This window comes from Balaenoptera ricei, chromosome 1, assembly GCF_028023285.1.
Source record: "Balaenoptera ricei isolate mBalRic1 chromosome 1, mBalRic1.hap2, whole genome shotgun sequence".
Classification (NCBI taxonomy): domain Eukaryota; kingdom Metazoa; phylum Chordata; class Mammalia; order Artiodactyla; family Balaenopteridae; genus Balaenoptera; species Balaenoptera ricei.
In genome coordinates, this window is record NC_082639.1 from 142,864,806 (window position 1) to 142,888,351 (window position 23,546).

General features: G+C 40.1%; 1 protein-coding gene across 2 annotated transcripts in view; it reads right to left on the reverse strand.

The window, feature by feature from the left end:
* Positions 1–2,042: 2,042 nt before the first annotated feature.
* ACBD6 (acyl-CoA binding domain containing 6) overlaps positions 2,043–23,546 on the reverse strand; it is a 227,929-nt gene continuing 206,425 nt past the window's right edge. For both annotated transcript variants that reach the window (XM_059937450.1, XM_059937445.1), the window contains one exon: positions 2,043–2,325. In XM_059937450.1, the coding sequence (XP_059793433.1) occupies positions 2,171–2,325 (155 nt within the window). In that variant the 3' untranslated portion in view covers positions 2,043–2,170. The remainder of the gene's footprint in view (positions 2,326–23,546) is intronic.

Below are 23,546 nucleotides of genomic sequence, written 5' to 3' on the forward strand. Positions count from 1 at the left end.
CTGAACTATATGAAAAAGTGGTTCACCACATATCTGAGGAAGTTAGCCAGCTTTCTGGTCCAGTATATTTGTGTTCTTTGCTTGGTGGTAACCACTGAAGCTTTGGCAATGGAACTCGTGATCTGGCTGAAGTGTGATGCACTACATAATAGTTCAATAATTTAAGGGGCATGAAAACAAACCAAGATCCAGTTTTCTCTGACATTTATGAATGAAATCTTCCCCTTAATAAGGCACAGGGAGAAGATCCATAGATTGTTATATACGACAGTAAGGTTTTTGAAAATTCACATACGGGCAACAAAAGTATAGAGATTTTGGAACCTGATTTTAAAATGCACTTGAAAATGTTAAGTTGATGACTGTTTTTAGTGATAGCTTTCAATGCAAATGTGAAAACTTTAAAATAAAATTAATAAAAACCAAATTACATTCTTTATTTAAAAACAACCTGTTTTAGATGTGGCAAAACAGCTTATTAAAAACTTGTCTAAGAAATACCCAGATCGAATTACAAAAGAGAAATGAAAAAAGGAGTTCCTTGATAGCTTTTTGCTCAGCTAACTACCCTGTAAATCGGAAATGAATAAACACTTTTTGATTTGCTAATGTCCAAAAAATGCACAAAGTAATATCAGTTAAAAGCTGCATGCAACATCTTGGTCACTTTTACTGTAACTAATGAATAATGTTACTTAAAACACATTCAATTAATGTGGAACATAAGAGAATTTAGCTGAACAGTAGGTTGCAATGTAGCTGGGACTGTGGGAAAAGAACATAATGAAGAGAAAGCTCTGCTAGAATTACAGTAACATTTCAGTATGTACTAATGTACTTATCACTTCCACAGATAATTAAGAAGTCATATAAAAAATGAATAATCTTGGTGAGTGGTTTTGGTTTACATCTCAGAAAATAAGAGGTTAGAAAAATCACAAAATAAGCAGCATTATTAATATGCCTCATTTCTGCTCTGGAGGGGCTTCTTCCAGAAGGACAGGTTAGCTTGAGCTAATGAAACTCTTGTCCATTGTTGAGGGCTCCACTAAACAAGTTTATTGTTATCTTAGGAGTGACATGTTAGAAAAATTATCCTTTAAATGGTTATCTTGGCATCTCAACTTGTTTCTTCATTTCTCTTCCTATGACAACTATCTACTTTCCTCACATAATAAGAAATGTCAAGGAATTTCCCAGATGGAGTTCTTGAGGCTTAAAGGGGAAAATGTAGGGAGCCAGTTTCAACAGTGGCATACTTGTCTATCCTTTAAATAAAACCTGCGGCGTACTTGTCTATGTTTTTAATAAAAAATAGAAGTGCTCCAGAAGTAACTTCAATCACACCTAAGTATTGGGGCATTACGGCTGTTTCATATTAGACCCAAATAGGCCTAACAGTTCAGGCCTGAGCTAGTTACAGAGACTGCTGCCATATGCGACAGGAACATTATAGCCAATTAAAAGGGCCCTAAGGAGGTTCCTCCCTGTTTTGTAACGGTGAGTTTAAGGAATCCTGACCTAACCGGTGAATTCTCTAGAATCTGTGTTTCCATCCTAAAATGTCCAAGATTCTGAGGTCTTCTGTAAATCTGGTTGTTCCTCTGACTTTTATATCCCTTATGTGACAAAACTCTGCCCTTTCTCCCTTTTGCTTTCTTAACAGCCCTCTTCTTTCCTATCTTCCCAATTCTGTCTGAGAAAAGAATAGATGTTTTAGCTACTTATTTAGACCAGCTGTACCAAATGCCATGAGACCGTTTGAGCTCCACCATATTGGGATTTCATGGAACTTTCCCTAATTGTCAGTGTAGTACTGCCGGTTCTATTTCCCTTCTGTATGTTTTTTAAAAGAGCAGTCATGTTTAAAATTGTGAAATACGATGCGTCGCCTCTTCTCCCAGCCTCTAGAACAGTGATAAATTTCAGAGCACGCTCAGCGGAATTGGATTGTATTATGCACAGTACACATGTTCATCACCAAACGGTACTTGCTGGAATATATGCAAGTAGAAGGAATTGCTGAGACTTCAAAACCCCAGTTCCGCACAACTGATTTTATTAGCCAATGTATACCAAAGATGGGTGGCAAAAGAAGTGTTACTTTTGAAGTTTTCTTTCACCACTGAAGCCCTGTGCTGTTATAGACTGTGGGTTTCCAGTCTTTTGATTAAGCCTTGCCAGTTGTGTGCTGCTGTAACATCAAAGTGACCGCTCTGCACCCTGTCGCCTCCTCCGGCAGGCAGCCGTCCTGGTCTCGGAGCGTGGGGTCGGCGCCGGACTGGAGCAGCAGCTCGACAATGTCCAAAAACTCACAGGCAGCAGCTGACAGGAAAATCAACAAATACGAAAACCAAGTTACCATGAGACAGACAGTACTAGACTTCAGCAGGAAAGGCAAGTGCTGAGCAATAAGGAATCCTGAACAGTGGGCGACGGGACAGTGGCCGGGGGCGATGAGGTCTTGTAACGGAACTGCGCCGTGACGGTGGGTTTGCCAGTGTTAGGAAAATCAAATTTGCCTCTGTGGCTGCCCAGAAGCTAACAAACAAATACATTTTTTTAAATTGTGAGGCTTTTTGGACTCTGTTCTTCAGGATGGGATGAAGGGAAGGAACAAAAGTAGTTTAAGTATTTCATTTACTTTGATCAAAATGATAAGTTTGTAGGCTAAGTCAAAAGGCTCAAAATATTGTAAATGTCAAAGAAAAGATTTTGTTTTGTCTTTGAAGAGGGAATAAGTGGGTAACTAACTGAACTTTAAAATTCGTAAATGAAGAAAGAAAAAAAGGTGGCCTAGTAATCAGACCATCCCTCTAAAGCAGCCTTAAAAAAAATGGCACCAATCACACAAGACACAGGAGGAGGAAAGGGACCTACAGATATCAAGACTTATTATGAAGATGGTATGGTCCTGCCCCCAGGATGGACAAACAGACCAAAGGGCTAGAAGAGAGAGCCATCCATTCTTTTGCACATGTACAGAAACTTGACTGTGACAATGCTGGCATTGAAGGTCAGCAAGGAAACAAAGCTCCATTAATTAGATGGCACTGAGACAACTGGGCTGAAGTCAAAAATAGGCATTTCACACAAGATAAAACATAAATAGCAACAAACATATGAAAAGATGAGCAACCACATTAGTAATCACGGAAGTAAAAATTAAAACCAGGAGATAACATTTCACACCCACTAGATAATTGAAAACTAAAAACTGAGACAATACCAAGCATGGAGGAGGCCTGGAGCAAGGGAAACTCCCCTCTGCACTGTGGAGAGTGTACACTGTGCATCACTTTGGACAACAAGGTGGCATTACACGTTAAACCTAAACAAATGCCTACCCTTGGACCCAGCAATTCTACTCCTAGTTATACTCTCTAGAAACCTTTGCATGTGTTCTCCAAGAGATATCTGCAAGAATGTACGTATAGTAGCCCTGTTTGTGATAGACCCCAAATGTAGACAACTCAAATGCCCATTAAGAATAACATGTAAAAATAAAATATTGTTTACATATACAATGAAATCCCTTACCAAAATGAAAACTAATGACCTATAGCGTCATATAACGAGTTTATCTCTAGAACATAATGTTGAAGGGAAAAAGCAAATTAGTAGAATACATACAGTATGTTTCCATTTAAACACAATTTTAAAAACAGGCAAGACTAAACACCATTGTTCAGAGACACAAATACGAAGTGAAACTCTAAGGGAAAATAGTGGTATGAAATTTGGGATAGTGCTAATCTGGGGTGGGGGGCGGTATAGGGAAGGCCGTATAATTGGATAGGCACACACACAGGGGGTTTCAAAGATACTGGCAATGTTCTCTTCCTTAAACTACGTGGTAGGTATACAATTTTTTAAAGGTACATTTTAAATTCTTCATATACATTTTATATACAATTTTGTAGTGTGATATATTACACAACAGCAACAACAAAAGGTTTTTAACAGGGAGAGCAAGAAGGGTAAGTAGTTTGATTCAATGGGTATTTTACTGAATACATACCATATGAGTCCTATCAAGGATACAGGTAAGATTCCTGCTCTGAGGAACTGAGAAGGATGAATAAACACTGTGGCAGGCGGGGACACACACACACACACACACACACACACACACACAACCTGCAAAGGTGAGGGGGATGTGGGAGAGGAGGAGGAAGCTAAGGAATCAGGAAAAATACTACAAGTAGGTGGTATGTAAGCTGAGCTTTGAGGACAGAGTAAAATTCCAGGTAAACTTAGAAGAAAAGGCATTGCAGAGTGACAAAACAACATTAAGAGAAGCAGGAGAGCACAGGGAATGCTGAGAGAACTGTCTGCTGGCTCAGAGAAGCAATATAGAGGGTCAAAAGCAGAGGCTGGATTTAAGTTAAACTATACGAAGTCTTGAAAGCCATACTAAGAAGTCTGGCATTTATGAGGAGGGGAGTAGCATAATTTGACCTCTGTGTTAGGATGATAATTCTAGAGTGACTTGGAGAACCTAGGCATTTGTGGCAGGTAGACCAGTTAAGGGACTGTGGTAGTCCTTTTAGGGGGCTTGAAATTAGCTAGTGTTGGCAGGAGTATAAAGAAGGGACTGATAAATAAATGCTGGAGAGGGTGTGGAGAGAAGGGAACCCTCTTGCAGTGTTGTTGGGAATGTAAATTGATACAGCCACTATGGAAAACAGTATGGAGGTTCCTTAAAAAACTAAAAATAGAACTACCATACAACCCAGCAATCCCACTGCTGGGCATATACCCTGAGAAAACCATAATTCAAAAAGAGTCACGTACCACAATGTTCATTGCAGCTCTATTTACAATAGCCAGGACATGGAAGCAACCTATAAAGATGTGGCACGTATATAAAATGGAATATTACTCAGCCATAAAAAGAAACGAAATTGAGTTCTTTGTAGTGAGGTGGATGGATGTAGAGACTGTCACAGAGAGTGAAGTAAGTCAGAAAGAGAAAAACAAATACCGTATGCTAACACATATATATGGAATCTAAAAAAAAAAAATGGTTCTGAAGAACCTAGGGGCAGGACAGGAATAAAGACGCAGACACAGAGAATGGACTTGAGGACACGGGGAGGGGGAAGGGTAAGCTGGGACAAAGTGAGAGGGTGGCAAGGACATATATACACTACCAAATGTAAAATAGATAGCTAGTGGGAAGCAGCTGCATAGCTCAGGGAGATCAGCTCAGTGCTTTGTGACCATCTAGAGGGGTGGGATAAGGAGGGTGGGAGGGAGATGCAAGAGGGAGGAGATTTGGGGATATATGTGTATGTATGGCTGATTCACTTTGTTATACCGCAGAAACTAACACACCATTGTAAAGCAATTATACTCCAATAAAGATGTTAAAAAAAAAAAAAAAAGACAATCCTGAAGGGAAAAAAAAAGAAAAAAGAAGGGACTGCATAAGAGAGCCACTGAAATTCAGGTAGGACATAGCAAAGTACGGATGTACCTTTTTTTAAAAAAATGTTTGTGAATACTAAATTTAATAATTAACGAAACTGATATAATGTCATATTTGTAGACACCTAGCTAAACATTTAATTATTTATATTTTGCAATTTTCTTTTTGTTTTCTGTAGCAAAGATATTTTGTTTCAGATTTCAAGTACTTTTATAGGTTTTTGAAAAGCTCTTAGGCCCAAGGCCTGTGATCGTAATGTTTACTGAATAAAACAGCCTGAGTATTTCTACACTTGATAAAATTACTGATAAATCTGATTATATAGAAACCTTAAACTGATAAATTTGAACAGAAATTTAAAATAGCTATACCACACACACAAAAATACTATATAAAAAAGTAAACCATAAACTGGGAAACATATTCACCTACATAACACAGATAAGAGCTAATATCCTTAATACTAAAACAAAAAAAAAACTTTAACAAATCAATCCAAAAGAACAATGGGCAAAAGAATTAGAAGAAGCAAAGATGACCTATGTTTCTAGTCTTGGAGAACACATAGATGCTGGTGACATCTCTAAAATAAAGAACCAGAAGAAGGAAGAGCAAAAGTTTTTGGAGGGGAACAGAAGCAGAAAATTATGGAGGGGTAGAAATAATACTGTTTGGGACATGATAAATATGTGGTACTAGGGGATATCTATATTGATAAGCTCAGCAGGGAGGTAAAATTTGAATCTGAAAAAAAAAAAAACAACCCACTCACCCCATACACACTACTATCTCCATTTTTACTGTACTGTGTGACTTTCTGAAGACATATGTTTTGGGCTCAGGATTTTTAGCAATTTTTCTGGATACTCTTATTAAATATATTTATATTACAGGATCACTCTGGCCAAAGAGCTACCTACCTAAGGTGGTTTCTCTAACCATGCTGGAGAAATACATTTGAAGGAGACATACAGATTATTGAAAATTCCTAATGGTGTCCTTACCAGTAGACACATTTATGTGGTTGGGAAATAAAAAGCTTAAGAAGCAAAGACTGATAATGCCTGTTATTAAATTTTCACTTGCAATTTTTACTACAATTTACATTCATCCACTTTGGTTTTCATTGTTGATCACTGAGCACGTTTTATTAATTATTATTTTACATTATCTCTACTGGGTTTTCTTCTCTCTATAAACAGGTTTTAAGACTTCACTAGCTCTTTTCTTTATTTTAATTAATTTATTTATTCTTGGCTGTGTTGGGTCTTCGTTGCTGCACGTGGGCTTTCTCTAGTTGTGGCGAGCAGGGGCTACTCTTCGTTGTGGTGTGTGGGCTTCTCACTGCAGTGGCTTCTCTTGTTGCACAGCGTGGGCTCCAGGCGTGCAGGCTTCGGTAGTTGTGGTGTGTGGGCTCAGTAGTGTGGCTCGTGGGCTCTCGAGTGCAGGCTTGGTGGTAGTTGTGGCTCACGGGCTTAGTTGCTCTGCGGCATGTGGGATCTTCCCGGACCAGGGCTCAAACCCATATCCCCTGCAGTGGCAGGTGGATTCTTAACCACTGCGCCACCAGGGAAGCCCCACCAGCTCTTTAAAAGCGCCATTATCAAGCCTACTCATAATGACTGTCCTTTGCCACACCTGGCCTTCTCTCTCCACCAGGCTTTCACTAGACTCTACTGCAGTGAGCCTGCATCAGAATCACCTGGAGGGCTTGTTGGACCACAGACTGCAGGGTGCCACCCCCGCAGTTTCTGTTTGGTAGGTTTGGAGCAGGACTGAGACTTTACATTTCCTAACAGGTTCCCAGGTGATGCTGATACTGATGATCTGGGACCTCACTTTGAGACTCAGGGCTCTACCAGCGTGCTTCCTGCCTCATACTATTTGTCAATTTTCACAGCTAGAGCCACTTAACTCACACGTATTGATAATGCCCCACACAGGTAAGAAGGAACACAGGCCTCTCATTGGTTCAGTATGACGTAACTTTACGTCGGATGTGACGTGGGTAGCAGAGCTGAGCTTTTGCTGAGTTTTCCAGCTCCCGTACTTCATTGTCTCCTGGATTCCTTGCTGAACATGCTATTTCCTCTGGCACTAGGACGCTTTGATTTCCCTTGCTCCGTTCCTTCTGGAAGCTGAAGATGAGCAGGTAAGTTCACTTCCCACATCTGGGAATCTACCTGATTGCCTTCTGGACATTTGTGACGGTGTTGGTTTGCCTGCGCTGATTTCTTTCCATTGCTTGTTGTTCAGACTTTGAAGTTGGCCTTTTCTGTGCCAGTGAGTCTGGGTCTGGCGTTCCAGGCCTGACTTCAAATACCCCAGGCTACCTTCTTCTCTGCTTTTCAAACAGTTGAACAACGTTGTCGTTATTTCTATGACTGCTGCACATTCTTTCCCTATCCTGATTTCTATATGTATTTCCAGACCCCTCAATGCCGGGATCCATCTTCCTAATGCTCTTGAGACTCAGGGCTGGTTTGGTCTTTTTCCTCTACGAATGATTACTTTTGTGGTAAGATCATGAACCTTGGCTGGAAGGTTTTAATGCCACCTACATGCATGACTTAGATCCTAGTTAAGTCAACTCTATTTTTTTCCTTTTTAAAACCTGTGTCAAGGAGGTCTATGGGCTTGCCATGCAAAGTGTACTCTGAGGATCAGTGGCTTTCAGCGTATTAGGGGAGCTTGTTAGAAATGCAGAGCTTCAGGCCTCACCTCAGATGTACTGAGTCAGAATCCATGGTGTAACAAGAGCCACAGGTGACTTTCATGCACATTGTAAAGAACTGATGTGTGGTATAGTGCCTATAGGATGAACTGCTCCCACCTGAGACTAATCATTATGACTCTCAACCTTACCAATCACTACTTTTTCCAACTTCCTTATTGCTACTGATGTAATTTTACAAACCTGTGTTGGGTGAGTTCCCTGATGACAATGTGAACTAGGACCTACAACCCATGATTCTGTAGGAAACCAGAGTCTCTCTGTGTATATCTCACATTTGTTGTTTCTTAGTATATCTTTTGCACAAGGCCTTTTCAACTATGTCAGCATACTAAAGGAATACTGGCTTTTTGCCATGATCTGATGTGGGCTCGGACGACAGGCAGCCTGAGGGTCCAGGGCGGATAAGTACCACTCAAGTTCAACAATAAATTTTAGGTGCTTAATGTAATGCTGGCCCACAGTAGGTGGTCATCCAAATATCTCTCATCAGTATTTACTATGGAGAAGGTGTTGAAAGTAGATCAGGCTGAGTGAACTAACCCCACCCCAAGGCTTTGGTGGTGGGTGGGGCCAGCAGTAGGTCTGGACAGTCACCACTGAATGGCCTTGTTGCCAGAAACCCATCCCTGAAGGAGCAGGGCTCCAGCCAGTGACCTAGTACACAAGTCAGGTCCAACCACTGCAGGGGGGTGGGGCTAGTAAGATATATACGGAGTGTCAGAACCTCAGTCAAGAATGCCTACATTCAGAATAGGGATACAGCTCCAAAACGAGGAAACTGCCACATTAACCTGGAGACCCAGGTGGACAGGCCCTTATTCGTAAGTAGTGCCATAGAAAGAACATGGATTCTAGAATCCATCTGGGTTTGCGTGACCTTGAGTAACTATCCTCAGATGGTCTTCCTAGGAAAATGAAAATGCATGTCCAGGGTCTAATAGAGGACTCAAATAGTAGATGCTTATTAAATGGTAGTTACTTTTATGTTTATTATAGAGGGAATCATATTCTTATGTGAGCCTATGGACCTCAAGGCTGCTCCAGGTTCTTTGAATTCTGATCTGCCTGGTTGGAGGGTTGGGTAGCTAGTATAGTACCTCGTTCAGGATTTGGGCAGAAGGAAACACACATGCTCAAAGCACAAGTGCTTAGCTAGGCATTGGAGGACTTTTTTTTCCCTTTCCTCTTCTGTTCTCTTCTCTTGTGATTTGATGACTAACTTTAGAGTTGTGTTTGGATTCTTTTTTCTTTTATTTGTGTGTATCTATGGTAGATTTTCGGTTTGCGGTTACCATGAGGTTTTGATATAGCAGTCTATATATAAGCAAGATTGTTTTAAGTTGCTGGTCTTTTAATTTCAAATGTATTTCCAATATCCTGTATTTGTACTATCCTCTTCTCACAGTTGCTGGTTTTGATATCATATTTGTGTGTGGATGATTTCCTACCTTTACAGTATGTTCGCCTTTACTGGTGAGCTTTCCCATTTGTAATTTTTTTTCTAGTTGTGACCCTTTCTTTTTCATCTAGAGAAGTTTCTTTAGCATTTGTTGCAAAGCTGGCCTGGTGGTGCTAAATTCTCTTAGCTTTTGCTAGTCTGTAAAGCTTTTGATTTCTCCATCAAATCTAAATGAGAGCCTTGCTGGGTATTCTTGGTTGTAGATTTTTCTCTTTTATCACTTTAAATATATCATGCCACTCCCTTCTGGCCTGCAGAGTTTCTGCTGAAAAATCTGCTGCTAGCCTTATGGGAGTCTCCTTGTATGTTATTTATTGCTTTTCCCTTGTTGCTCTTAATATTTTGTCTTTAATTTTTGTCAATTTGATTACTATGTGTCTTGGTGTGTTAATCCTTGGCTTAATCCTGTATGGGACTCTCTGTGCTTCCTGGACTTGGGTGACAGTTTCCTTTCCCATGTTAGGGCGGTTTTCAGCTATTACCTCTTCAAATATCTTCTCAGGCCCTTTCTCTCTTTCTCCTTCTGAGACCCCTATAATGTGACTGGTAGTGCATGTGATGTCCCAGAGGTCTCTTAAACTGTCCTCATTCCTTTTCATTTTTTCTTTATCCTGTTCCATGGCAATGATTTCCACCATTCTGTCTTCAGCTCACTGATTCGTTCTTCTGCCTCATTTATTCTGCTATTGATTCCTTCTAATGTATTTTTCATCTCATTACTGTATTCGTCAACTCTGTTTGGTTGTTCTTTATATTTTCTCTTTGCTAAGAACTTCTTGATCTATGCATCCATTCTTTTCCTGAGTTCTTGGATCATCTTTATGATCATTACTTGGAACTCTTTCTCGGGTAGATTGCCTATCTCCACTTCACTTAGTTGTCCTTCTGGGGTTTTATCTTGTTACTTCGTCTGCAGCATATTCCTTTGCTGTCTCATTTTGTTTAAATTTCTATTTGTATTTTTGTTTCTGTGGTAGGTTAGTTACATTTCTTGACCTTGGAGAAGTGGTCCTCGTCCCAGCAGTGCATTCCCCTCTCATCACTCAGGGGCAGGGACCAGCTGTTCCCAGGGTAGGTTCTGACCTGAGTTTATGGACTCAGTTCTGCAGGCTGTAGGATCATAGTTTTCCGGTGTTTGTCCCCTGGCGGGTGAGGTTGGTCTGGAGGCTTGTGCAGGCTTTCTGGCAGAAGGGACTGGTACCTGTCCACTGATGGGTGGAGCTGGGTCTTGGCCCTCTGGTGGGCAGGGCCATGTCAAGGGACCTATCTAGAGGTGGCTGTGTGCTCAGGAAGTCTTAGGCAACCTATTTGCTGATGGTTGGGGCTGTGTTCCTGCCCTGTTGTCTGGCCTGAGACGTCCCAGAACTGGGGCCTACAGGCGGTTGGGTGGGGCCAGGCCTCGGTGCTTATGACCCAGGCAAGATGTCTGCCTTCAATGAGAGTTCATGTAGATGACGCTCTCCAATATTTCTGCCACCGCCACCAGTGTCCATGTTCCCAGGGTGAGCTACAGCTGCCCCCCCCACCCCCACCTCCCCAGGAGACCCACCAAGACCAGCAGGTAGGTCTGGCCTGGGCTCCTACAAAGTCAATGCTTTTGCCCTGGGTCCTGGTGTATGTGAGACCTTGTGTGCACCCTCCAAGAGTGGAGTCTCTGTTTCCCCCAGTCCTGTGCAGCTCTTGCAATCAAGCCCCTCTGGCCTTCAAAGACAGGTACTCTGGGGGTTCCTCCACCCGATGCCAGACCCCTAGGCTGGGAAGCCTGATGTGGGGCTCAGAACTCACTCCTGTGGGAGAACTTCTGCGATATAATTATTCTCCAGTTTGTGGGTCACCCACCTGGGTGCTTTGGGAATTGTTTATATCACGAGCTCGCCCCTCCTACTGTTTTGTTGTGGTTTTTTCTTTGTGTCTTTGGATGTAGAATATCTTTTTTGGTAGGTTCCAGTCTTTTTTATCAATGGCTGTTCAGCAGTTAGTTGTGATTTTGGTGTGCGTGTGAGAAGAGGTGAGCTCCAGATCCTTCTACTCTGCCATCTTGTCTGTCCCAGATTCTTCATCCACTTTGGATTGTGCCAGTTAACATACAGAGCAAGATTCCCTGGTTTTTCTCCCTTTTTTAAAAAATTGAAGTAATATTCATTCTTCTTAAAAATTTGAATTCTGGTAAATGTGTCTACTTGTGTAGCTACCATTACAATAGAGACATAAGACATGTCCATAACCCCCAAAAGTTCCTTCTGGCCTCTCTGCAGCCAATCCTCTTACCCCCACCCACTGCCCCTGGCAACCACTGATCTGATTTCTGTCCTTAGGTTTTGCCTTTTCCAGAAATGGAAATCATACAGCCTATAGTCTTCTGTGTCTGGCTTCTTTCATTGAGCATGATGCTTTTGAGATCCATCCATGTTGCTGCAGGTATGAGTAGTTCTTTCCCTTTTATTGCTGAGTAGTATTCCATTGTATAAAGGTATGTAGGCATCTGGCTTGTGTTCAGTTTTTGGCCATTATAAATAAGATCCTATGAACACTTGGATACATGTCTTTGTATGGCTCTTTTATGTTTTCACATCTTTTGAGTAAATATCTAGAGTGGGACTGCTGAGCCACATGGCAAGTGAATATTAAACTTGAATAAGAAACTACCAAACTTCCAAAGTTTGTATTCCCACCAGTATGTATGAATTCTAGTTGCTCTGTATCCTTGTCAGCAGTTGTTATTATCATTAAAATTCTTTTTAGCCATTCTAGTCAGGTCTCTAGTACCTATAGTATAGGTACTATATAGTATAGTCAGGTCTTCTTATTGTGGTTTATAATTTACATTTCCCTAGTGTCTAATGATGAACATCTTTTTATGTACTTATTTGCCAATCATCTACCATTGGTGAGTTATCCAAATCTTTTGTCCACTTATTAATTGGGGTGTCTTTTCAATAAAGTTAGAATTATTCTTTATATATTCTTGGATATTTTTTTTCCAAATATGTTTTATAAATATTTTTTCCCACTCTGTGTCTTGTCTTTTATTAACAGTATCTTTTGAAGGGTAAAATTTTTAAATTTTGAATGAAGTCCAATTTATTTTTTTTCTTTTATGTTTTGTGCTTTTTGTGTCCTATATAAGAAGTCTTTGTCTATCTCAAGATCACAAAGATTTTCTTCCACATTTTGTTCTAGTTCTTTATATTTTAGCTCTTATGTATAGGTCTCTGATCCATTTCAAGGTAATTTTTGTGGAGGGTATGAGAAAAGGGTTGAGGCTTTTCTTCCCTCCAGTATGTATGTGTATATCCAACTGTTACAGCACCATTTGTTAGAGTATCCTTTCCTCCACTGACTTACCTTGGCACTTCTGTCAAAAATCAATTACCCATGTGTGGTTTGGTCTATTTCTAGGTTATTTATCTTGTTTCATTGATCTATACACCTCACCCTACACCAATATCACACTGTTTTGATTTCTGTATCTTTATAGTAAGTTTGTAGTAAGTAATAATACATTGGTCAAAAAAAAAATCAAAGAAATTAAATTATTTTGAACTAAATGAAAATGAAAACACAACTTATCAAAATTTGTGGGATGCATCAAAAGCAGTGCTTAGAGGGAAATTTATAGCATTGAATGCATGTATTAGAAAAGAAGAAAGATATAAAATCAATAATCTAAGTTCCCACCTTAGGAAACTGGAAAAAGAAGAGCAAATTAAATCCAAAGTAAGCAGAAAAAAAAAAAAAAAAAAAAGGAATTACAACAGAAATCAATGAAGTTGAAAACAGGAAATCAATAGAGAAAATCAATAAAATCAAAAGGTAGTTCTTTGAAAAGATCAATAAAATCAATCAGCCTCTAGCCAAGTTAAATAAGAAAAGAGAGGACACAAATTACTAATATCAGAAATGAAAGAGGGGACATTACTACAGGTCCAATAGACATTAAAAGGATATAAAGGAATACTACAAACAATTCTATGCCTACAAATATGATAATCTACATGAGATGGACCAATTCCTTGAAAGACACAATTTGCCAAAATTCACACAAGAAAAAATATACATTCTGAATAGGCCTGTAACTAGTAAAGAAATCAAATAAATGATTAATAACCTTCCAAACTAGAAAGTATCAGGCCTATGTGGGTTCACTGGTGAATTCTACTAAACATTTAAAGAAGAAATTATACCAGATATCTACAATCTCTTTCAGAAGGCAGAAGTAGAGAGAATATTTCCTAAATCATTCTATGAGGCCATCATTACTCTAATAACAAAAACCAGGCAAAAACATTATAAGAAAGGGGAAAAAAACTACAGACTGATCTCTCTCATGGACATAAACACAAAACCCTCAACAAAATATTAGCAAATTGAACTCAACAATGAATAAAAAGAATTATACACCACAACCAAGTGGGATTTATCCCAGGTGGGCAAGGCTGGTTCAACGCTTGAAAATCAATTAATATAATCCATTGTATGAATAGGCAAAAAAATAAAATCACATGATCATATCAATAGATGTAGAAAAATAACTTGACAAAATCTAACACTCATTTGTGATTAAAAAAAAAAAACCTCTCAGTTAACTAGAAATTGAGGGGAACTTCCTCGACTTGAGAAGTTCTCAGCTATTTCTTTAAATAAACTTTCTTCTCCTTTCTCCTTCTATTGCCCTGCTGGGATACCTATTATCCTAATGGTGCCCCTCCTGAAAGAGTGAGATAGCTCTTGCAGAATTTCCTCATTTTTTAATACTATTTCTCTTCCTTCTACTTGTATAAATTTTAGATTTCTATCTTTGAGCTCTCTAATTCTCTCTTCTATGTGGTCTGCTCTGTTTCCAATGTTTTGTTTTGTTTTGTTAAACATTTATTTACTTTTGGCTGCATTGGGTCTTAGCTGCGGCACGCGGGCTCTTTGTTGCGGTTTGCAGGCTTCTCTCTAGTTGTGGCATGTGGGCTCTCTAGTTGTGGTGCAGGCTCCAGAGCATGTGGGCTCTGTAGTTGTGGTGCACAGGCTCCAGAGTGCGTGGGCTCTGTAGCTGCAGCATGCAGGCTCTTTAGTTGTGGCGTGTGGGCTTAGTTGACCCGCGGCATGTGGGATCTTAGTTCCCTGACCAGGGATTGAACCCACATCCCCTGCATTGGAAGGCGGACTCTCAACCACTGGACCACCAGGGAAGTCCCCTTTCACTGCTTTCTAATGCATTCTTTATCTCATTTATTGAGTTCTTCAGCTCCAAAACTTGTTTGGTTCTTTTTTAGAGTTTAAATCTCTTTGGCAAAGTATTACTTCTGTTCATTCATTTTATTCCTGAGCTCACTGAACTGCCTTTCTGAATTTTCTTGTTGTTTGCTGAGTTTCTTCATGTTCACTATTTTGAATTCTCTATCAGTTAGATCACAATATTCCATGACTTTAAGTTTGGTTTCTGGAGAACTGTCATTTTCTTTCTGTGGTAGTGCTACTCTAGTTCTTCATGGTGCTTGATGAGTTGTTCCTCTGCCAGCACATCTGAAGTAGCAACAGGTTAGAAATCAGAGGCTTTCTGTTTTCCAGTAGGTGGCACTATAGCATAAGTTTCTGGTTTCTCTTACCTGAGCTGCCTCTTGTTACATTTGAGAGTTAGCACTTTCTACCCTGTACTGCCCATAACATGTGGCCCCCTGCCCACATTATCAGTTCTTGCATCTCTGGGGTCACTGGTGCCTTGCTTCTGCCAGTGTTGCTGGCATCACCACCTGGTGTACCAGGATGGTGGGCTCTCCCTTGTGTCTGGGATCCCCTGAGTCACAGGCTCTGCCACTGCATGGGGAGAGTAAGGGAAGGGGGGAAGCAGCAGTTGTGAGGGCACCTCTTCCATGTCTGGTATTATAAGGTTAGTGGGCTCTGCTGCTGCAGATTCAGGGGGAGGGGGCAGGTGGCTGGAGTGGTGGGCACATCAGTGGCTGGAGGGATGGGGTCCCAGGCCCCACTACTGCTGTTGCCCAGTTGCCTGTGGCCGCAGGTGTTGCTGTAGCTGGAGTCATGTGCACTGCCTCCCCGGCTGCTACTGGGTTCTCTGGGGCTGTGGGCTCAGCTGCTGTGGTGGGAAGGCCAGGACTACAGGTACCACCTCCACTGTTTCCTTGGTTCTGCCTCCTATATGTGTTCCAGTCCACTGACCTTTAGATGTACAGATGTGTGGAATTCTCTAGCATCCTGGTGTGTTGGGCAGAGGCACCTTTGAGTTATGTTGAGTTGAGTTATGAATGTTTTACTGGTTGCAGATTGAAAGGGAGAGACAAAGGTAGCTTTTCACTCCACTATGTTGCTGATGTCACTCCTTGGGAACTTCCTCAATGTGATAAAGAACATCTACAAAAAGCCTATAGCTAAAATCATACTTACTGGTGAGAAACTCAAAGCTTTCACACTAAGATCGGGTATAAGGCAAGGATATCCCTTCTCACCACTCCTTTTGAACACTGTACTGGAAGTTCTAGGTAATGCAATAAGACATGAAAAGGAAATAAAAGATATACAGATTAGGGAGGAAGAAATAAAACTGTCTTTGTTTGCAGATGACATGATAGTCCATGTGGAAAATCCAAAAGAACTGACAAAAAAACTCCTGGAACAAATAAGCAATTAGAGCAATGTCACAGAATATAATGTTAATGTACAAAAGTCAATTGCTTTCCAGCAATGGACAAGTGGAATTTGAAATTAAAAACATAATACCATTTACATTAGCACCCCCAAAATGAAATACTGAGGTATAAATCTAACATATTTACAAGATCTATATGAGAAAAACTATAAAGCTCAGAACAAAATCAACAAAGTAAATAAATGGAGAGATATTCCACATTCATGGATAGGAAGATTCAGTACTGTCAAGATGATGTCAGTTCTTCCCAACCAAAATCCCAGCAAGTCAGGCTGTGGATATCAACAAACTGTACAGTTTATATGGAGAGGCAAAAGATCCAGAAGAGCCAACACAATATTGAAGGAGAAGAACAAAGCTGGAAGACAGACACTGTCTGACTTCAAGACTTATGATAAAGCTATAATAATTAAGACAGTATGGTATTGGCAAAAGAATAGAAAAACAGATCAATGGAACAGAACAGAGAGCCCAGAAACAGACCAACATAAATACTGGATATAAATATCATGGAGTAAGTCTCTCTAGGAAGGCAGTAAAGGGTGCTGGGACCCTTCCTTTCCCTTAATGCACTAGCTAGAACTTCCAGTACAATGTTGAATCAAAATGGAGAGAGTGGACATCTCTGCCTTGTTCCCAGTCAGAAGGAAAGCATTCAGCATTTTACCATTAAGGATGATATTAGCTACTGATTTCTTCAGGCTGAAGAAGTTCCCTCTATTCCTATTTTGCTCTGTTTTTTTTGTTGTTGTTGTTCTGTTTTTGTTTTTTGTTGTTTTTTCCAAATCATGAAGGAGGTTGAATTTTTCAATGGCTTTTTCTACATATATGGAGATAATCACGTTTTATTTTTGGTTTTGATTTGTCTGATATGGTGAAATACAATGATTTTCAGCTGCTGAACCAACCTTAGATTCCTGGGATAAACACATTTGGTTATAATTACCCTTTTTGTATATTGCTATTTTCAATTTGCTAACATTTCTTTTTTTTTTTAATTTTATTTATTTATGGCTGTGTCAGGTCTTCGTTTCTGTGCGAGGGCTTTCTCTAGTTGTGGCAAGCGGGGGCCACTCTTCATCACGGTGCGCGGGCCTCTCACCATCGCGGCCTCTCTTGTTGCGGAGCACAGGCTCCAGACGCGCAGGCTCAGTAATTGTGGCTCACGGGCCCAGTTGCTCCGCGGCATGTGGGATCTTCCCAGACCAGGGCTCGAACCCATATTCCCTGCATTGGCAGGCAGATTCTCAACCACTGCGCCACCAGGGAAGCCCCTCAATTTGCTAACATTTTATTAAAGATTTTTTGCATCTATATTCATGAGACATGTCAGCCTGTAGTTTTCTTTTCCTCTAGGGTCTTCTTCTGGTTTTGGTATTAGGGTAATGTTAGTCTCATAGAATTAGTTTGGCAGTATTCCCTCCTCTTATTTTCTGGAAGAGTTTGTGTGTAGAACTGGTATTATTTCTTCCTTAAATATTTAGTAGAATTCACAGTGAAGCAATCAGGGCCTGGAGATTTTGTTGTGGGAAAGTTTTCAGTAACAAATTCTCAATCTCTTCAATAGATATAGGGCTATCTAGGTTCTCTATTTCTTTTTGAGAGAATGTTGTTAGTTTGTGTCTTTAGGAAGTGTGTCCATTTACTCTAAGTTATCTAATTTATTGGTAAAAAGTTAATGTTCCCTTATTTGCTTCATAATATCTGTAGGATCTGTGTTGATGACTCCCTTTCATTTCTGAAATTGTTAATTTGTTTTTCCTCTTCTAAATTGGTCTGGCTAGAGGTCTATCAGTTTTATTGACCTTTTTAAAGGTTTTCAATGGTTTCATTGATTTTTGGTTTTCTATTTCAATGATTTCTGCTCTGATCTTTATTTTTATTAGAATGCGTATCTTGAGCTTACTTTGCTTTTCTTTTTCAAAAAATTTTCAAGGTAGAATCTTAGATCGTTGATTTGAGACCTTTCTTAATAAAAGATCCAATTTTCCTCTAAGCACTGTTTTAGCTGCATCTCACAACTTTTGGTGGGGTGTTTTCATTTCATTCAATTCAAAATATTTTATTTCTCTTGGAATTTCTTCTTTGACCTACGAGTTATTTAGAAGTGTGTTGAAATTTCATACAATTAGGGATTTTCCAGATACGTGTCTGTTATTGATTTCTAATTTAATTCTGTGGTGGTCACAGAGCAAACTTTGTATGACTTCTTTTATGCTTAAGGTTAGTTTTATGGCCTAGAATATGGTCTATCTTGGTAAATGTTCCATGTGTACTTGAAACAATGTATATTGTGTATATTAGGTGTAATGTTCTATAAATGTCAATTAGGTCAAGTTGGTTGATAGTATGGTTCAAGTCTTTCAAATCCTTGCTGAATTTTTATCTACTTGCTCTATCAATTACTCATTTATTGCTTGAAAAGGGCTGTTTTTTCCTTGCTTTCTTGAATGCGGAATATTGTGTGTAGGAGGACAGTGGATGCTGAAGTAAATAATACTATTTACACCCAGAAATGGGCATGCCTTTTCTTCTGTCATGCCATTAGTATGGGTGTTGAGTCAATCTAGTCAGCTGTTGAACCGGGTTTGGTTTTGTTGTTACTATGGATAACCTCAGCACATCACACACTTAAATTCCTCCAGCTGTGGGCTGCTGCTACCTTATGGTTAGTGTGAGGCCTGGGCGCCAGAGGGTTTTTTTTTAGAATTCTCACTCCACCCTCAGCTTTCAGTAGTCTCCGCACATCTACCACAGAGGGAGTCTCTGTACTTTTTCTCCTCATCCATTATAAGACTGCTACTGCTTATTACTCAGAGTGAGTCTCATGGTGAGAGTGGGATAGAGTTCTTTGTCCTTTTAGTCTAGTCTCAGTCTTAGGCCCTCAGCGGTGGCAATTTCTCAGTGTTCTTGCATCCTCCTTGCCCCCCCAAATGTCAGCCAAATTCTGCCTTGTGTGAGAGAAAACATGTCTTGAGTGGGAAATCCCTGTCCAGCCCCCAGGGGCAAGAGATCTCTGCTTTGTGTCAACACAGGATCTGGAGCCCAGGGGCTCCCTGTCCCGCCACAGTGGCAGACAGGGTTTGCTTTCACTCCTCCTCCAAAGGCAGTGGATATCTGCCTAGGCCCAGGGACAGGAGGAGAGAATAGAAGAGCTTTCAGCTTTTCCACCAGTGGCTTAAGGATTTTTCTTTGTATGAAATAAGGGTCTAGGGAAATGGCACGATTTCATGCCTGTGTGCCACTGAGGAGGGATCTCTCTGTTCTCAATTTGTCTTACAGCACCCAGTTAATGAAAAAAAGTACATGAGTGAAAAGTCTTCTTGGGTCTGAAGCTCCCAGTTATTCTAAAATGTCATACTAGCTCACCTTAAGAATTTGTTAATTTTAGCTGTTTTCTTCTTATCTGCTTTTATGGTGGCTGCCTCTTCCTCAGGTGCTCTATCAAAGGTGAAACAGTTGGTGTATCTTATAGGGGCTTGGCATTCTTTGGAATTTGGTTTACTTTGCTGACACGCAACTTCTACTGTCTGATGGGTTTAAGAAAAGTTACGATTTTGTAGATTATCTAGCATTTTCTTCTTGTTAGTGTGGGAGCAATGTTCTGTTGCAGTTTTCTCTGTCTTAAGTGGAAGCAGAACTCTCCGGGAGTTTGGTCTTAAATGATTTAGTAGTGACATTTCTTCTTTTGCACTTTGTTGGTACTCATGTAAAGATAAAAGAGTTTCTTTCTATGGCTCCCTCGTCTGTCTCCTCTCCCCTGGTGGGTGCTTTCAGCTCAGGGCTCCCTGGCTATATGCTGTGAAGTGGGCATAGAGCCAACAGCCAAAACCAGGTTGTGATAAGTTACAAATTTGCGACAGCTTTGGTGATTCTTTATATTATCCATCCTGACAGACTTAGGTACCAAACTCTAATTTATAATAGCACAGACTCAGAGGTGGTTCTAAGGGAATAGTGGTGGAAGGCAGAAATTTTTCTGAGCTAAAATCAGACCATCTGGCAACCCTATCTCTCTGCCTTTAGTGGGATTTCTTAGAAGGCTACTAGAATTATAAATGTTAAATTAATATTTGAATAAGTGAATAGAGAGTAGGAGAAAATGGTACAGAAAGGCAAATTTGCCTATTCTTATCCTGGGACAGGTGTTAATGGGCTGAGATCATGTTTTGGGGTATGCCTTAGATAGGGAGGAAGGCAGAGACAGGATATATTTACCAATAAACTGTTTAGGATTATAACATCCCTTTGAGAGTTTAAAATCATCTCCCAAAATAATGAACATTTTTTTAAAATTAATTAATTAATTAATTAATTTATTTATGGCTGTGTTGGGTCTTCATTTCTGTGCGAGGGCTTTCTCCAGTTGCGGCAAGCGGGGGCCACTCTTCATCGCGGTGCGCGGGCCTCTCACTATCGTGGCCTCTCTTGTTGCGGAGCACAGCCTCCAGACGCGCAGGCTCAGTAATTGTGGCTCACGGGCCCAGGTGCTCCGCGGCATGTGGGATCCTCCCAGACCAGGGCTCGAACCCGTGTCCCCTGCATTGGCAGGCAGATTCTCAACCACTGCGCCACCAGGGAAGCCCTGAACATTTTTATTTTACATTTTTGAAAGGTTTTACCATGAATCACTGTACACCAAGTTAGATTCCAGTGGAAGACAGTCTCAAGTTAGATTCCAATGGAAGACAGTCTCTTAGGAAACATAACAAAGTTAAAGACACATTGCCTAGTATCAAGTAGCTGTGAAAGAGGATATTTATCCTGCATAAAACTAGCTACGTGACATTTATATTTTAAAGAATAATCATTTAACATTTTTGCCACAGCTATCAGTCTCAACTTATTGTGAGAAACACTTGGTTAGGTTTTAAAATTGGAACTTTTAAAGCAGTATCAGAGGAATAAATTTCCCAGTGTATAAATCTGTGATACATGGTAATAACTACCATGGTCTGTCAGATCACACTTTAGCTCAAATCTAACCCAACACTTGAGACTGCTGAGCATGAAGATCAAGGCTAAGTAGCTGTGTACTATGGCTGAAGACACTAAGCTGGCCATCTCAGACAAAGGGGCATTAATTTCATACAATCTGTATGATGATGTGACTTTTCCAGTAGTGAGATATGATATAATCTATGAATACTAACCCAGGAATGGAGCTTAAATTTTTAAGTTTCACATGTAGAGGACTACTGCCAACCAGCTGAGAAAAGGCTTAACTGGGCTGTATTACAATCCCTTAACCTAACAAATGTAAATGAAATTTTAGCTCAATTGTAACTATAAAGTGAGATTTAAATTTGGAATTTAAGAGTTGCAAAATAGTACTTCAGAGTAAGGGATATGGTACCCACAAGGAAAGGAGTTTTATTAACAAATGCCTGGGTTTATGCAAAGACAGACTGATATGAGAGCATAAGCAACCAGGAAGTTGTAGTAGAGAGGAAAAAAAAAAAAAGGACGAGAAGAGATAGACTGATTTAAAGGACAAAGGGAAAGCACATAGGTGAATCTTACCCCGGTATGAGGAGGGCATTTGTAGTACCTCTTGGAGAGTCACTGTTGATAGGCATCAATTATGTTTATGTTTAGCATAGAGCCTATGGCAGGTATAGGTGCCCAACAAACAGTTTTTGAAAATATATGCTCTGTGCTCCCAACTAGATGGTGAGCTACTTGAGTATATGCTTTTCTATATTCTCCTCTTCATCTAACACAGTATTGGGGATTAGTATTTGCTCAAAATTCATTAGTTAATTGATTTCTCTGCCTTTGGCATCTTCCATGAAGCACAATTCACAAGGCAGAGTCCTCTTTCAGAAATGTGTGAGCTGCCCTCTGCCTCAAAATGGACAAAGACAAAGAAGATGAGAGTGGGATGAGAAGGAAAGGGTGCTAACATTTTACCAAATTAATGAGGGGATATTGGTGCCCACAGTGTGCTGGGAAATACAAAAACAGTCATAAGCCCATCTCGGAAAAGCCTGAGCAAGCCTACAGGGATTAGAATAGTTGCTGAATTTACGGTACCCTGGGAACCTCTATTTGTCAAGTGCCATAGACGCAGCCCTGACACTGGCACAGGTGAAGATGAATTTTCATTCAGAGCAGTGAGCCTTCTGACTCCATTAATCCTCAGGGTTTTGATGATGAATTTCTTTCTTTTTTTATTTTATTTATTTTCACTCTAATGCCTCCTCCCACTGCCCTGTAACAGCGTGCAAGGAACAGAACAGATGGTGCTTTACGTGGAAGACCAAGGGCTCATGAGGATACAAAGCCTGCCCACTCTGAAATCACATGACTGCACGTGCAAGGAAAAGCCCTGATTTCCCCTGGGAGACACAGATGCAATGATGTTAGTATTCCCAGTGGAGGGGGAGGAGGGGAGGGCTAACAGGCCATTTACAAGGAAGCCCACACTTATACTAATATACTCTTCAGCAGGGACCATGTTTAAATCACAAAATAACAGGAGGACCAATACCTGAAGATTCAAAAACACCAAAGTAAAACAGAGGCGAATGAAGGTTTTAGTATGCTGCTATACAAAGCGCATGTAGAGCGAACTAGTAAGGACATACAGTAGTAGAACACTGGCCTCTAGTTAACCTGCCATTGGCTCTGACCCAGTTTTAATCGGAAGAAGGCAGGATTTACAACCTGCTTAAGGATGGAGTTTGACAACTGCTATAATCAGAAGAGCTGTCAACACAAGGACAGCTGTCAAGCCAAACTGTAATTCATAAAAAATAATAGCTAAGCCCCCAAGACATCCCCAACATTGTCTGCAATCACTGGATTTAACTATATTTATAGTGTTATGAAAGTTCCAAGAATAGGTTAAGGGTCCTAAAATAAAATAAAATCAACAAATAGCTATTGAGTGCCTATTAAATAAAAAGATTAAATAACATTAAATGACTAAATGGATAAAATATGCCCAGCAGATTCCCTGGCATATAGTAGGTGCTTAATAAATGGTAATTATTATTATTGTTACATGCCAAGCTCTGTTTTGACAACCTTAAAATTGGGCAAAAGTCTAGTGACCTAGTAAGAAAATCTAAATTAAAAATTAATCACACCTAAAAGTGATCATTAAAGTATTAATCTCATGAAACATTCCTGAGTTGTCAGAATATTTTAGTTTTATATATTTGTAATGCCAAAACCTCTAACTAATAATATTATTGGAGCGTTTAATTATCTTGATTATAACATATGGTATTTGTTTTGTTCTTTCTACAATGAATAA